Genomic DNA, 16,444 nt, shown 5'->3' with positions numbered 1-16,444 from the left:
CTCTCCCCCGGCGCCCTCACACCCCTACACTCTGCCCTAGCCCTGAGCCCCCTCCCGCACCCCAAACTCCTCACCCCCAGCCCCACCCTAGAGCCCTCACCCCACCCCCCGCACCCCAACCCTCTGCCCAGCCCGGAGCCCCCTCCCACACTCCGAACCCTCCTTGGCCCTACCCTCACCACACATCACCTCCATATTGGTGCACATAACAAAATTCATTTCACATATGGATGTAAAAAATTAGGGGGAACATTGGTCTCCACCCGAAACAGGCGATAGCCGAGGAGCCTGGAGCCCAGAGTGGGTGACCCGGCTGGACCACAGGGAAGGAGAATACCAGTGCAGTTGCATTGAACTATGGCAACCAGTGCGCTATCCCACTATCCCCCTCCTCCCCACTTCATGGGGTGATGTCAGAGGTGCCCCTTGCATTACAAACGGCAGCTGAAATAATGAGAGGACACAGGCTGGGTAGGTTCTCTGGTGTATTGATTTTGGAAAACAGAAATATTGCAACATTTCCAATTAACAGTACAAGGCCTTGCCAGATCCACCTACAGCAACCAAACCTTAACAGTGACAAAGCCGGGACGTCCCCTGCGGAACAGAGATCGGCACCCAGCAGAGTGGCTCAAGGTGGGTGACGCTGAAGGGAGGTGGCGGGGCAGAGGACGGGCGCTGTAGTGGGTACAAGCCTTGGCCAGTGGTAGCGGCTCCACGACAATAAGATCAATAGATACGGGGATTGCGGTGGTTTTATTTTAGTGTTGGATTTTAAAAGGCAACACTTTTCCAACACAACATTGACTGGACAACTCTACGCTGCTCTGCTCTGAGCTGCCCTGGGCTCCCCCACCCAGCTATGGTGGAGGAGGGGCATGCGGTGGGCTCAGACAGTGTCACGCAGGAAAACAAAAGCCACTGAGCACAACAGGACAAATGGACTGGATGGATCTTGTTGAGCCGTCTTGATCCATCCCGGGCTCAGACAGGCCTCCAAAACAAATCAGTTAGTGTAATACAGAGTGGAGAGGAGACCTGTCCTCCTGCAAACCATGTGAGCCCCCAATTCCTTAGTGGACTTGGGGTCTGACCCTGCCCCCCAGTGTGCCCCCCCAAACTCCAACTGAAGTCAGCAGAAGGGGTGGGGTGTGGCGCAGGATCATACCTGCGGTGGAGAAGAAGCATCTAGTGCAACCGTGATCACACACAGCCTAGCCTCAGTTGGTGACAGTGAGTTCCGGTAAGGCAACGGGGGTAGGCAGGCTTCACACCAGCTGAGGATCTGGCTCACGTTAACTGAGAATAAACCCCACAACCCAACCTGCTTTGCTCAGCCTCTTGGAAACCTTAAAGGTTGCTCTGGTCAGGGCTGGCGTCGATATCTGGTCCCACGCTTAGAACAAGCACATTCCGAAACTGTCTCTCTTTCCGTCTCCCTGATCGCTCTGCCCTTGGTCTCTGAACTGGATCCTGGGCTATCAAGCTCTCTAAACCGGGCTCCTCGTTCCTCTATCATCTCCCTTTCTGATTAAGCTCACCCAATCAGTATCACCCTTTAAGGCACGACTTGGCTGCCTTTAGAAGAAAAAGAAGTGTAATTGAATAACAGCAGTACAGTACGAAAATTAAACTCATCAGCATCTCCCATGGCTATAGCAGTGCAGCAGCTGGTCGGGGAACAGCAGTTAAGCAGAGGAAATGGGACAAAAGGAGAGCGCTTAAAATAATGCCCCCATGCGATTAAACAGAATGTGAAGCTGACACAGAGCTGTCAGTGAGAATCAGGCCCACTGGGTGAAATGTACCAAGGTCTTTTTTCCCCGCAGTGCTCGTAAGTTACAGTTCCATCCACTGGAAGGCCCCTTCCCACTGTAAAGAGTGACGTAAAAGGGCCTTAGCGTATATGAGAAACAGGCCTGATGATTCCTCCTCCTAAAGGATTCTGGGCCTGAACCAAAGCTCACGGACATCAGCGTGAGGCCCACTGACTTCAAGTGAGCTTTGTCATCGGGTCTAAGTGCATGGTTCTGAGAGCAACGCGGCCCCTGGGAAACAGCGGTCAGCATTTCAGCTCTGGTGGCTTTACAGCAGCTAGTCTTACATAAGAAGCTTTGGCCAAAAAATACATCTAGAAAGCTATTAAACGACAATCTTTCTTTTTTCTTCCCTTCTCTTTTTTTTTGGTAGCCACAATTCTTTCACCTCTTTGGTTTTAGTTTTTAAAAAAATTTAGAAGCTGAAAAAGCTTTTTTTGTTTTATAGAAATAGACTTTTTCTTAAAAAAAAATCAAAGCATCTTTTAGCATTTTTATATATATATCTATATATAAAATTTCTGCTGTAGAAAAAACACAAAAAAACCCTCCTTTGTTTTAAAAAGGGGGGGGAAATGGTTCTCTAGCCTTGGGCGGGGGTGGGGGGAATAGCATGATATGGCAGGTTGTCAGCAAGGAGAGCACCCTCTGCTGGTTACATGATGCTGCAGTTTTGAGGACCCTGGTGGGAGAAAAGAGAAAATAAATAATTGTTAACGTCTGTTTGCTTCAGTTAAAGGGGAACAGCAGTAGTCATCAAGAAAGTCTATTGCTAAGTACGAATTACTACATGCTGCAGGTCCCTGGCCCCAGTAGTTCCATGAGTTCTGACTTAACAAGTGACTCCTCTCATAGATTTCATTGGTCTGGCTGGAGGAATACCTGCTTCCGCTTCTGGACAGTGACAAAATGCTCGACAGTTGGAACCTTCCACGAGCCAGATTTCAAGGAACAAATCAGGGATCTAACTTTTACGGGTAAGTGGACTTTGCTTTTCAAATCCATCCCTAGCTCAGGAACTCAGCATGTCTCTCATAGCAGTATTGGAATGATCCCATAAGTATGCCCAGAAGAACACATCACCGGACATCGGCATTACCAGGAGGGATGAGCTGGGGTGCGGATAAGAAGCGCAGTTGGGAAAGTAACTCAAATGCTTTCCTGATGGACTGTTTTTTTCTCTAAATGGACACCCTATCCAAAATTCTCAATTACTGAGCAACACACTGGTATTTGGGGGGAGGAACAGCTCAGTGGTTTGAGCATTGGCCTGCTAAACCCAGGGTTGTGAGTTCAATCCTTGAGGGGGCCATTTAGGGATCTGGGGCAAAAACTGGGGATTGATCCTGCTTTGAGCAGGGGGTTGGACTAGGTGACCTCCTGAGGTCCCTTCCAACCCTGATATTCTAGGAATCTTCACTCACGGATATATTTTGCTTTCCGCCACCAACTCTCTGTATAACGTTTTTCATGAGTAATGTACCCGAATGCATAGATGCTAAATATCTAAACTGTATTCTTAAATTCATTCACCTACATTTGCGTTATTGCTGATTATGCACTATATGTACCTTATGACTTTAAAAACAAACTTTGTATTTGTGAATAATCTAAGCACTATACCCAGATGTACACACACAATTCTTTTAACATTAGCTTTAATAAAAGTTTTAAATCGGTTAAAATACTCAGCTCATATTTTAAGATTGTGACCCTTTAGGGCAGGGAATAATCTTTTCGTTTTGAATTTGTACAGCACAGAATACCCTGGGGTCCTGGTCCATGAGCAAGTGTACAGTAATACAAATAATAATGAGTGCCTTTCATCCATATCTCAAAGTGCTCGATGATCATATAAAAATCATTCTCCCCATTCTATAGATGGAGTCTCTAGAACATTAAATAGTTTGAGAATTAGTGGTAGTATATTAGAATAATAATACTGATTAGAACAGTATTAATTTAATTAACTATTAAAATGTTACTACTAATGATCTATAAAGGTGGAGTATTACAATACTCAGATACTAAGTCCTCACATTTAGTTTTGGAGTATTATAAATACTCAATTAGAGCATTAGTAGAAGTAGAATTCATTAGCACTAGAATATTATAAATACAGCAGAACCTCATTTATACGATCTAATGGGGACTGGGGTGAGGTAGGATAATACCCATTCTCCAGATAGCCCACATTTTGTAAGTGTGAGGCCGTCACAGGAGAGGTCACCTGCTTCTGGACCTGCGAGCGCTGGCTGTTGGTTAACACGGAGAGCTGGACAACCGGGGCTCCACTGTACTCCACCGTTAGAGCATAAGCAGCAACATAGTACAAACACAAGAGTTCAACCCTTGAGGGGGCCATTTAGGGATCTGGGGCAAAAATTGGGGATTGGTCCTGCTTTGAGCAGGGGGTTGGACTAGATGACCTCCTGAGGTCCCTTCCAACCCTGATATTCTATGGTTCTATGACAACACTTCTGAAGCAGATGTCATCCATGGAGGTCAAGGGACTTCACAGAGAGGCATGGCAGAGCTATTGAACCGACTGCACAGCTGGGACACTCAGGCACAGAGCAGCTAAGGGACTTGCCACGGTCATGCAGGGAGACATGGACAGAGCAGGGGACAGGACCCATGAGTTCCCCGTTCCCTGCTTAAGCCACTGATTTTTTTGTTCTTAGCACTAAGGATGGAAGCCTGGTGCCTGGATTCCGACTGAGACGGGGAGGGGACACAGATGCATTTCTATGTACATTTCAGAGGCGGGGAGGACCTAACCACTTGCCCTAAGAGAAGCACCTTCCATCAGAGACGTTCAGCTGAAGGCAGCCTGGAGGGGGCCATGGGTTTAGTCAAGAGAAGGCTGCCAGGAGGGGTGTGCGAAGATGTGGGCAGCTGAGGGTCAGAAGGGAAGCAGCAGCAGCTGCCAGGAGATGGCGAGAGAGGGAAAGAGCCAGGAAAGGAACCGAAACGGGAGATGGAAGCGGGTATAAAGATCCCTCTGTTAGAACGATGACTGAGGGGGAGGGTTCAGGGTTCCTCCCAGGAGCCGGCAGCTGGGTTTCTCACTCAGTTGAGCCAAGCCAGTTGAGTCCTTGGTGCAGGTTTTGCCCCCCTGCTTCGGAGTCCCAGATAATGTGAAACTAGGAGCCACAACTCCCGGCTACTGGCTTCGTGGTGGCGATGCTGCCAGTGGGATCCTCAGTGGCTGGCTCAGGGGGTTGGGAGGCTTTTAACTTGCCAGCCCGGCTAGCAGGCAGCCCTGGAGATCTGAGCCACTGGCCACCTGACTAGCCAGTAAAACAGCCTAGGGGACAAGCCAGAATCAAGAGTGGTGGGGAACTAGGGTCTTAACCCTACGAATAGGGTCCTTATCTTGAATGTTCTAGGTATAATTAACATCGTCATCCTTGTACAAGGTACAAACCATCATGCTTCAAGGCATGAGCCAGTCACTGGCTGCCTGGGTAAGGAAGAAACATCTCCCATAGCCAGGCAATTCCATGGGGGGAGGGAGGGGTCTCTTGTACTTTCCTCGGAAGCCACTGGTCACCCTAGGAGACAAGGCCGCTGGTTTCGATGGACCACTGGCGATTCCCACAGTTAAGGTGCGTCATGGGCCCCTCATGTAAGGGGAGGTCCCTCGGAAGCAGACGGCTCAGAACTCCCATATTCTGAAGGACCCTGGACAGTCTGGTTATGGACAGACGGGCCCATTCGGAGGTAGCGCTGACCTGGATGGCTACAGTTTGGGCTCTGCTGCAGGGGGTGTAGACCTGATTTGGGGCCCCTAAAGGGAGCTGGTGATTTGGATGTAGCCTCATTAGCCAGGGCTCCTTGCTCTGGGGAATATTTCTCTGGATTTGACAAGTTTTCTGTTGCAGACCCAAATACTGCAGCTTCTGCCTGGAGGGCTGTAAGGCTCTCTCTGATGAGTGGGGGTGCAGGATCCTTCCACATTCACCAGCATTGCGCACACACAGCCAGCAAACCTAGATTGGCTAGATTGTCGGGCTCAACGGGTAGTGATCAATGGCTCCATGTCTAGTTGGCAGCCGGTATCAAATGGAGTGCCCCAAGGGTCGGTCCTGGGGCCGGTTTTGTTCAATATCTTCATAAATGATCTGGAGGATGGTGTGGATTGCACTCTCAGCAAATTTGCGGATGATACTAAACTGGGAGGAGTGGTAGATACGCTGGAGGGGAGGGATAGGATACAGAAGGACCTAGACAAATTGGAGGACTGGGCCAAAAGAAATCTGATGAGGTTCAATAAGGATAAGTGCAGGGTCCTGCACTTAGGACGGAAGAACCCAATGCACAGCTACAGACTAGGGACCGAATGGCTAGGCAGCAGTTCTGCGGAAAAGGACCTAGGGGTGACAGTGGACGAGAAGCTGGATATGAGTCAGCAGTGTGCCCTTGTTGCCAAGAAGGCCAATGGCATTTTGGGATGTATAAGTAGGGGCATAGCGAGGAGATCGAGGGACGTGATCGTTCCCCTCTATTCGACATTGGTGAGGCCTCATCTGGAGTACTGTGTCCAGTTTTGGGCCCCACACTTCAAGAAGGATGTGGATAAATTGGAGAGAGTCCAGCGAAGGGCAACAAAAATGATTAGGGGTCTGGAACACATGAGTTATGAGGAGAGGCTGAGGGAGCTGGGATTGTTTAGCCTGCAGAAGAGAAGAATGAGGGGGGATTTGATAGCTGCTTTCAACTACCTGAAAGGGGGTTCCAAAGAGGATGGCTCTAGACTGTTCTCAATGGTATCAGATGACAGAACGAGGAGTAATGGTCTCAAGTTGCAGTGGGGGAGGTTTAGATTGGATATTAGGAAAAACTTTTTCACTAAGAGGGTGGTGAAACACTGGAATGCGTTACCTAGGGAGGTGGTAGAATCTCCTTCCTTAGAGGTTTTTAAGGTCAGGCTTGACAAAGCCCTGGCTGGGATGATTTAACTGGGAATTGGTCCTGCTTCGAGCAGGGGGTTGGACTAGATGACCTTCTGGGGTCCCTTCCAACCCTGATATTCTATGATTCTATGAACCCTGCAGTCCTCACTCCAGAAAGACACTTGTTTGCTTGTGTTGGAGTTTGGCCCAAGTGAGGACCCTGGGACTGGGGGCAGTGGGGCATCGGAACTGGCTGCAAGGGGCCTCTGAAGCTGGTTCACAGCAGCAGAGATGGGATCTGACTCAGAACAGGCACACTCCGGCCTGAGGAGCCACCAGGTGCACAGAAGGGGCCTGAGAGGAGGAGCGCGGGCGCAGCTGGTTTAGCCGTGGGGGAGCTAAATCTGGGTCAGTAAATCCATTTAGACCATTTCACAGTCTGTTCACCTCAGAGATCTTCAGAGAGGAGCCTTCACCAGATCCCCATCCACAAACTACTCGTGTTTGTAGCGGGAGCCGCTAGAGGAGAGAGCTGGATTTTGGCTTATTAAGTGGGGGACCTGTTTGTATTTAGAGCAGCACATGGATCCTGACACAGAACTGGCCCTAACCAGCGGGCAGTGTGAACCGAACTATGACAGGGTTCCACCAGCTGGAATTCCCAGTGGGACCTTCAGATGAGTGAGATCCATTAGCCTGGACACTCGGCTACCTTGGGATTCCCTTGCCCCAGAGAAGATTCCCTTGCCCCTTTCTTCTCATGCACTGACCTGACTGCGTGGGTTGGAGTTACCCAGGATGTAGGACCTGGTCACCAGGTTTTCCCCAAGGCCGCTGCTGCCCCCACCAGTGCCCCCAAGGGAGCGGTAGCTGCGGGTGATGGTGAGGCTGGAGGCGGACGATTCCGAGGACATGGAGCCAGCCGCGACGTTCTGGCCCCCGCTGGCTTTCTCTGCCGGCTGGCCACAGGTGCTGCACACCACAGTGCGGGAGCGCAGGTTGTACTCGCCAGGATCACCTGTGCCACCGCAGTGGGCCTTGAGGGGTGGGAAGAGAAAAAAACGGAGCTTCAGTACTTGATGGAGCTTCCTCCAGGGCCAGAGGCCCCCAAGAAGATCAGAGTGAGGAGCGGAACTGATCCCAGGACCAGATGAATCAGCTCGAGGGTTTAATGAGCGCTCCAAGGAGGCAGAGCCCTAAGGCTATTCTCAAGCTACACCCATCCCACCCGGCTGGAGCCCCATGGCTGTGTAGGAGTCCCCGATAGGAGGCATCGGCCTTTCCTATTTTCAGATGGGCATCAGAGCTGGCCAAGAACCTCTTTGCCGTGGCAGGGCTGGATTGTGCCCGTCCAACACCCAGCCCAGTTTTGTGATCGGTACTTTGGGACATTGGACCCCAGCAGATGTTCTGCCATTGCAGGATGCTCATAAACCATGGAGCCCTGAGTCCATGGTGATGGGTGCATTAGAAGAATCTGAATAAAATAGAATGTGTCGTTTGGAGGAATCTCTACCTGGGGGCTGTGACCTCCCTGCCACTCCCATATTGCTGAACGTGGGGGCAAAGGGTACCGGCTAGATGGTGGTCAGTGTATGATAAATGGTTGAGAACCTCTGGAACGGACAAACTCCTACTGAAGCCAAAGGGAGCAACTCACACCCAGGATGGGCAAATGGGCCCCCAAAATAGCTGGCTGTGGGACATGTGGTGTATTCCTGCAGTCTGGTCTAGACACTGGTGCTACTCCCTCTTGTCATGCACGTACCCGACTCCTGCTAACAGTGATGGGAGCTGGATTTGTGCATCAAGAAGGGAATCGCATCTCTCTTGAGCCAGCAAAGCCCTTTGTATTGGAGGAACAACACCATGGCACTCAAATTTCATGTCAAGAACACCTAAGACGTAATTAAGTGGTGCAGTCCCTGAGCCGACTTAGTCACACTTCGGACCACTCCATATGTAGATCCAGGGTGAGGTGATCCGAGATAGGCCCCAGGATGTAAGATTCTGATCTGGTGAATTTGCAGGGAGGGGAGGGGTAGTTTGGAGTCTGTTCTGGTTTGGCGTCTCAGTGTGAGTCCATCCCCGTGGTAACAGAGCACTAGGGTTTTGAGTCAGACCCACCCAGAGGATACTCAGCAGTGGCGTGATCACACTATGTGAGGACATGGGGCCAGTTTGGAGTCGATCTGTTGCTTCTTTCCTCTCCTTGTCATGCCTGGTTCTTCTGCACCAATAACATGGACAATTCAGTGCTTTGAAGACATCGAGGGCTGTGTCATTAGTGGCTTGCCTATAGTTAGCACCCAACTAACCAGTCCTGTCTATTCCTCAGCCCTGCCTCTGATGGCCAAGCCGGGGATTGGCCTGGGGGGAGAAATTTTTATCCAAGCCCATCCTGAACGGCTAACACCTCCCCTGTCAAGGGTTCAACATGGCCTGGGTGACTCTGCTTTACGGTAGGAAGCTCACTCCTGGAAGGAATTCAGTCCTCAAAACAAACGGGTAATGCCAGCCAGAAGGAGATCCTGGCTCGTTTCTCTGGGGCTGATCAATATTCATCCTGACATGGCTGGTTGGATCCAGAGCAATGAAATATAAAAGCTGATCATGCACGATACAGTCCCAGCTGCACCAATCCAAGCAGCTGAAAGCTGAATCTGACACCATCCCCTAGGTGGAGTTACTGAACCCTAGACCTCCTGTCTGGTACGCGCTGGGGGTGCCTCTGTCTCACGCCCTCTTAGATAAGGGACGTTGTATGGGGGAGAAGAACTGAACACGCTTCTAGTTGGGCACCAGCCCATCCTCTGTTTAATGAAGCCATCCGTCTGTCACCGGCCCCAGATTAGGAAGGACACCTTCAGCTCTGCAGGGAGGAGAGCAAGAGTCCAAGAATGCACCAGGGGGGCTAAAACCACAGCAGCCATCGGGATCCTTGGACGCGTTTCGGCCGTCAGCTGCTACCTGGCAAAGCAGAGGGCATCAGAGCAGCCCTCTCTACAGCTTGGTCCCCACCAAAGCCTGGATCGTTCTCCAGACGAAACCCTGCGTGCTTCAGGCTACGGGCTGGATTTCAGGGCTGATCTTCACGGTTCCAGCCTGGAAGCTTATTCTGCCACTCCTCCATGGGGATGATCAGAGCCCTTTTGTTCGAGATGCTCCAAACGAACCCACATCCCCCATCGTCAGCTCGATCCCTTCATGCAGGTGCTAGGAGTGTCTCCATGTGCAGAGATAATCTCATGCAGTCGATGGAGAGCAGTTTGCTTCCCTGACATTGTGGTTGGTTGTTTTCCAGCCAGGTAAGTCACAGGGCCCTTCCCCCATCACCTCAACTCCCTGCTCCCCTGGGTCTGGTCCTGGAAGATGCAGGATCAGTGCATCAATCAGCAGGAGGGGGACTTGCCTAAGGTCACCCAGCAGGCCAGCAGCAGAACCAGATCCTGAGTCCCCTACCCACTGGATCCTGCTGCCTGTCCCTGACAGAGCATGATGCTTACATGGTGGTGACGGTGGTGGACGCTGACTTCGTCATCATCATCCTCCTCATCGTCATTGATGATCACCGTGCGCACCAGCTTCCTCATAGCCACCTCCTGGAAGGGAGGGAGGGCAAAATCAGGTTGCAGCTACACCTGCCAATATCCCCCTTAGCTCTATGGCTCAAATGAAAGATCACCCTAGGGACTTCCAGCCCGCAGATGGCAACAACACACGAGGGAGAATCAGATCCAACTCCACTGGCCAATGGGTCACTTTCACCTTCCACCCCTTACCCATCCCTCTCTTGCATCCAGCCCGAGCATGTTGCCTCGAGACCTCTAGCCCCCAGCTGCCACTGTCCCAGCCCCCTGGAGTCTCACCTCTCCACTGGAGTTGATCAGGGCGGTTCGCAGGCTGTCTCCAGAGCCCCAGGAGCTTTGGGCCTTCCACACCATGTCAGTGGGAGGGCTATGGGTGGCACCAGCTCCAGAAGCCCAGATCTAAAAAGGAACACACGAGAGATTGGTAGCACCTCGTGCCAGTGGCATCCGCCTAACCCTAATTCCCCATGTGGGTCTTTGCGCCTGTCCAGCGGCTGCTCCACAAAAGAGGGTAAGAGTCTACTACAGCTGTTAAATACAGGAACTCCTCTGATCGCTCGTTCCAGGTTCAAACCTCCATGCTGGACTGCTGAACCAGGGTGGGGAGCGTCACTGCCCTCTAAACTGCAAGGAACGGAGGCAAGGGAGATGGGCTGAGAAAACCACAGGCAGGATCTGAATCTGCAGTGGTACCACTTCCGTCCCAGATGGCAGGAATCCCACACGAGCTGCTGCCGGGGTGCGATTTCTGCCATCCCAAGCTGATCTCCGGCAATGTCAGCAGTTCCTGCATGCAAAGGGGAGATCTGGCCCCCCTGTCGGAGCTTTGTATCTCAGCTAGAATCAAAGCTGCAATCCCCCATCTGTGCCCAAGGAGGAGCCCTATGGCCACTTTACCGAGGGGCCTGGAGGTGAGATGCGTGTGCACTTAGAGGGGCTGGGTTTGCTCTGCTCTTCAGGAGCGTAGGACCTGCTGCTCTGTCTCCCCGGGGCGACTCCAGGGTGACAAACGCCAATTGAGAACGGCGCCTCAGTCACCCTTCAGTAGCCCCACGCGAGTGCAGTTTGTTACTCACCGTGACCACCTGGCCGGCCTTCAGGGTGAACTTGGGAGGGAAGCGGTAGCTGATGGGGGCCTCGTCTCCATTCTGACGCTTGATCTGCCAGCTCCCCATCGCCTGGTCCTGCATAACAGAAGGCAGAGGCCTTGAGAAACCGACCTTCAAGATTGTTCCAGTTTTGCCTCCCCTTGGCTACAAATCCTGTGGTTAAGGGACTGAGCTGGGACTCTCCCACAGACCCTCTGACCGTCAGCAAGTCACCTCACCTTCCTTCACCTCAGTTTCCCCATCTGCTTGTATCCCTTTCCCTACCCTTTGTCTGTCTTGTCTATATACACAAAGATTTTTGGGGCAGGGACTGTCTCGCACTCTACATGTACAGCTCCCAGTACAGTGTGGCCTAGTGGATAGCGCACCAAACTGGACTCAGGAAACCTGGGTTCTACTCCCAGCTCTGACACTAGTTTCCTGGGTGAGCTTGGGCAAGTCATGTCCCTGTTCTGTGCCTCAGTTTCCCCATCTGTAAAAGAGGGATAATGACACTGATCTTCTTGTAAAGAGCTTTGAGATCATCTGACGAGATCTACTTTTGTTCTAAAGCACCCCAACGCGATCTGAACTGTTGAAATGCATCCACCTCTGGGGGGGGGGGACACAGCATCTATCTAACAACACACAAAACAGAACAACACTCGGTTTACACTAGGAATTGTCTCTACATGTTAAGTCTCACAAAAATCGCAGCACCCTTTGTCTGCACAGTGGGTTTAGGGCCAACCCGAGGGGAAGGACATTCCAAAAACTACGTGGTTTCCCTTCCAGCTATTGACCCATCTTGCCCTTGCTTAGGCATGACCAGCATCGCCACCAGAAAATCTACCTCGTTGGACTTGTTCCTGAGACGGACAAATTTCCCTTCCAAATCAACCTCTTCCACGGCCACACGACCGCTGGTCCTCGCATGTTGGGAGAAGCTCGTCCGGCGCTCCCCGTCCTCCAGCTTCCTCTTCTTGGAGGAGCCTGGTGTGGAGGAGTGGCTCACATGGATCCTGGAGCCCCGCTTCTGGGAGCTGGGACTTGGAGACAGCCTCAGCCTTGGGAGAGAGTGAGAGGGAGTGAGTGCGGGCTGGGCCGCTGCCTGGACCCTTGAGGGCACTGGCTCCGATCCGGGCCCGGTTAGGAGCGCTAGAGGGGACAAGATCTCGTGGCTGCTTGGTGACCTGCAGACAGAGGCCACTACCCCATGGGACGTCCCTTGAAGGACACGTCTCCATCACAAAATCCCTCCCCACAGCTTCCCCCAACCTCTTGGCAGAGACACCAAGGGCCGAACAGCTTGTGGTGGATGAGCAATGGGGCTGGGAGGTCCATCAGCAGGGCGGGGAGCCAAGCGCAGCCAGATGCTGCCTGTTTCCCAGAGAGGGAGTTCAGCCTCTGGGGCTGTCAGTTCCACACACGCCGGGGTGCTTACGATAATCACTGACTGGAGCAGCAGGAACCAGCTGCCCTTCCCAGACCCCCAGCATGGCTGCGGGGATATAGGCGACTGCAGGAAGCTCAACTCAGTCTCCATTCCTGACCAGTCCACCACATCCCGCTCTGAGCCACTGGCCTCCCTATCCACCTGAGCTCCCAGATGTGCCCCCTTCCCTCACCCACGCCCTAAAATCCCCATCCCTGCCTGATCCAGGCTCGGCACCTGACTGTCCCCGCATCTGGGAGGCTCCAATCATGGCGGGTGGGAACAGATTTTGTGACTGGCTCCTGTCTCTGTAACAGGCTGGGCCAGCACCCCTCCCCACATTGGGGCAGGTGCGATTGAGGCAAGTTGCTTGGGTCCATATCCCACCCCCAGTCGGCCCATCACGGCAGCACCAAACCCCTTCACATTAGGGTCAGGTCAACACGACCAGGCCTGTGTTACCAGCCCACCCAAATCAGGCATGTCCTCCATTCACCCAGCCCCAATTGGCACATCCCCCCACCCATCAGACCCACCCCCCACTCCTCCTTGGCCATGCCTCCAGCAAGCTCCTCCCCCACCCCATCAAGGAGCCTTTCTCTGCACCCACCTCTCCTCCTCTCCCTCCAGCAGCTTGCGGTAGGCTTGGATCTCCATGTCCAGGGCCAGCTTGATGTCCAGCAGCTCCTGGTACTCATCCAGCTGATGCTGCATCCTGGCCCGCATGTCCGCCATTTCCCGCTCCTTGTCGGACAGGATGCGTCGGCTGGTCTCCCGCTCCCGGGCCAGCGCGTCCTCCAGGTCCCGCAGCTGCGACTCCTTGGCAGCCAGCTGGGAGCAGAGAGGAGACACGGAGGAAGGGGGTGAGGCAGAGCACAAGCAGCAGAGGGTGCCCCTCGCTACCAGGGCTACTGGCCCCTTAGACACAGACCCCGCTGTCATGCACCTGCTGGGGATGTTTGCCCATGAAGGACTTCCTGAGACACAGCTCTGTTATAGCCAAGTGTGAGCCAGAGGATTGCGGGAGGCTGGGGGTGTTATGCCCAAGTCCCCTCCAAACCTGCCCATCTCTCCCCTTTGCTCCATGCCCCGCAATCATGGCAATGGGGGTGCGAATGCTGCGCCTAGCAGCCAGCCAGCTCCACTCCATCCCATCAGCCCACTGTGGCTAGAGGGCAGCACCTAGCGCTGACTGAAGGGGCGTCTTCATGTACTGAATGGAGCTCGCCCATGACAGGCGCTCAGCTTGGTTCCAGAGCAAAGGCCTGGGGCAGCCGCAAAGGGGAACTAGTGGGAGGAGGGGGCAGATGGCTGGACAATGCTCTCGCTGGCATCTCCTGCTCACCTGCTTCTGCAGCTGGCTGAGCTGGGCCGACAGGCTGTCGATGCGGATCCGCGACTGCTGCAATTCTTCGTGGGCGGCGCCCACCATGCTGCTGTTCCTCTCCGCCGACTGCTTGGCGTTCTCCAGCTGCAACCCACAGGCCAGGCAGGGTTAGCACAGCAGAGGAGCAGCTGCCTACCGACGTCCCACTGTGGTGGGAGCGAACAGCCCCGGGAGAGGCCGGTCACGAGGGACCGCGAGGGCGAGCTATCCATCAGCCCCTCGCAGGAGACAATCGCACTGGCAGCGCTGCTCAATGGGAGCCGCTCGCTGCAGAGGATCAATGGCGGTATCTAGACTAGGGCTTTAAAAACCCCGGCCTCTGGGCCAGCTTCCATCAGAGGCTCTGAACATGTCCTGCAGGTGCTGATTTAGCTCCACCTTCCCCACCGGGGAGGCTGGTACTAAGTGATCTCTCCATTTTACAGGTGGGAAAAGCAGGGCCGAAAGAGAGGAAAGGGCCCCCAACATTTTCACAAGTGGGCCCCCAATTTTCAGTGCTCACTCCAGTTGTAGCCGTCTCGCCAGCTCAGCCTGATTCCTCATTGATTTCACACGGCGGGGAGGCTACTCCAGGCCTCTCAAAGCCAGGCCCCCGTGTGCTGTGAGCTGAGCTCCTAGAGATCAGAGGCTGAGGGTGAAAATTTGGCTTTAAGTGACTTGCTTAAAGTCACAGAGAGTTGGGGGCAAAGACAGGAATAGAACCCAGGAGTCCTGGCTCCCAGTCCTGAGCCACTGGCCCACCTCACCGCCCTATCCACTCCCTGGCCCTGTGCAGTGTGTTACCTTGGAGCCATAGGTCTTCTCCAGCTCCTCCTTGTACAGTCTGACCTGGGATTCGTGCTGGGCCCGCAGGTCCTGGAGGGCATCAGCCAACTTGCTCTCAAACTCCTGCTGGCGGCCGTTGTCGATCTCCACCAAGCGGGTCTCATGGCGACGCTTGGTCTCGCGAAGTTCCTGGGGGCGGTCACAGCAATAAAGGGCTATGTGAGCCATGGGTCTCAGAGATGGAGCTCGCTGGTACAGGGCAGCAAACAGCCGTTAGCCTCCCTGTTGGGACCCGCATTGGGATCGGGTGGGAGTCACCTGCTCCCTAGGTGGGAGCGGTGCCAAGCCAGGCTCAAGCAAGAATTGCTCCTTGCGCAACGTACATGCCCCAGAATCTGGTGCTTGATCCTCAGGGCTCGTCTACACTTGGGCCACTGTTGTGCTTCAAGTGTAGACTCTACCTGCACTTCTCCTGTCGACACAGATAATCTACCTCCCCAGGAGAATAATTCTTCTATCAACCTAGTGCTGTCTACATGGGGACTTAGATCGGCTTAACTCGCCGCTCAGAGGTGTGGATTGTTCCCCACTGCCCCAAAAGCTAGGTGGGGTTTTGTGAATTCTGCTAAATGGATCCCTTCCTTGTCCTCAGCAGAGCCAACAATGCTAATGCACCTCGCCTTAAGTTCTCTGTTGCTGAGGGCGCTGGCATGACCTGTCCTCATGGGGGAAGAGATAAATCATGGGCCGGTTCAGTGCATAAGTCTGCGCCGAGGGTCTGTATTGGGGAAGGCCTTGCTCAGGGGCAGCCCGACCCCGCTCACCTCGCTGTAAATGTTCTTCTGGAAGTCGAGTTCTTCCTTCAGCGTCTGCAGACGGTTCTCGGCGTCCACCCGACGCAGCATCTCATCCTGCAGCTGCTTCTTCACCTCGCCCAGGGCGGCTTCCAGCTAGGGAGGGGAGAGGGGAAAGTGAGCGCAGCTAGACGGAGATTCGCAGACCCAGCAGGCGGGTCTCAAGTGAGGTCTCTAGCCAGGTGGCTGCTGAGCCTGGGGACTGCAGGCCGGCAAATCTGGAGATTTTACGCAAACTGTGATTGCTCAATTTGCATATTATACATATTCACAACCACAATTTAAATAAACTGCATCAGCGCTAAATCCATCAATTCTCCCCTCCTCCCAATACAGAAATTATGCCTGTCAAATCCATCCCCCCATCCCCCTCAGCCTCCCACCGGTCAGTGGCTCTCCCTATCACAAGACTATGACTGCTGCTCAGGGGCCCAGGAGAAGGCCCTCCAAATTGGGGGTCTCCAGGCCAATTTGGGCAGATTGACAGGGTTGGGCTGGGCATTTCCTACTTTGCCTAGGGCAACAAAAGGGACCATGGCCGGCACTCAGCAGAACTAGCTCATGGCCCAGCTGGATATGTCCCCCGCTGCAACAGGAGCCAGCCAAGGCT

General features: G+C 53.4%; 1 protein-coding gene across 1 annotated transcript in view; it reads right to left on the bottom strand.

Annotated features, from left to right (window-relative positions):
* Nucleotides 1-472: 472 nt before the first annotated feature.
* LMNA (lamin A/C) overlaps nt 473-16,444 on the bottom strand; it is a 57,134-nt gene continuing 41,162 nt past the window's right edge. Inside the window, exons 3-12 of the mRNA XM_048828931.2 lie at nt 15,805-15,930; nt 14,999-15,169; nt 14,174-14,299; nt 13,439-13,659; nt 12,247-12,460; nt 11,382-11,489; nt 10,585-10,704; nt 10,222-10,317; nt 7,486-7,752; nt 473-2,499 (exon numbers count right to left, since the gene is read on the bottom strand). Coding sequence (XP_048684888.1) covers nt 2,473-2,499; nt 7,486-7,752; nt 10,222-10,317; nt 10,585-10,704; nt 11,382-11,489; nt 12,247-12,460; nt 13,439-13,659; nt 14,174-14,299; nt 14,999-15,169; nt 15,805-15,930 — 1,476 coding nt within the window. The 3' untranslated portion in view covers nt 473-2,472. The remainder of the gene's footprint in view (nt 2,500-7,485; nt 7,753-10,221; nt 10,318-10,584; nt 10,705-11,381; nt 11,490-12,246; nt 12,461-13,438; nt 13,660-14,173; nt 14,300-14,998; nt 15,170-15,804; nt 15,931-16,444) is intronic.

This window comes from Caretta caretta, chromosome 24, assembly GCF_965140235.1.
Source record: "Caretta caretta isolate rCarCar2 chromosome 24, rCarCar1.hap1, whole genome shotgun sequence".
Taxonomy (NCBI): Eukaryota; Metazoa; Chordata; order Testudines; family Cheloniidae; genus Caretta; species Caretta caretta.
Note: the sequence above shows the minus strand (reverse complement) of the source record. Positions and strands in the feature narration are given on the sequence as shown.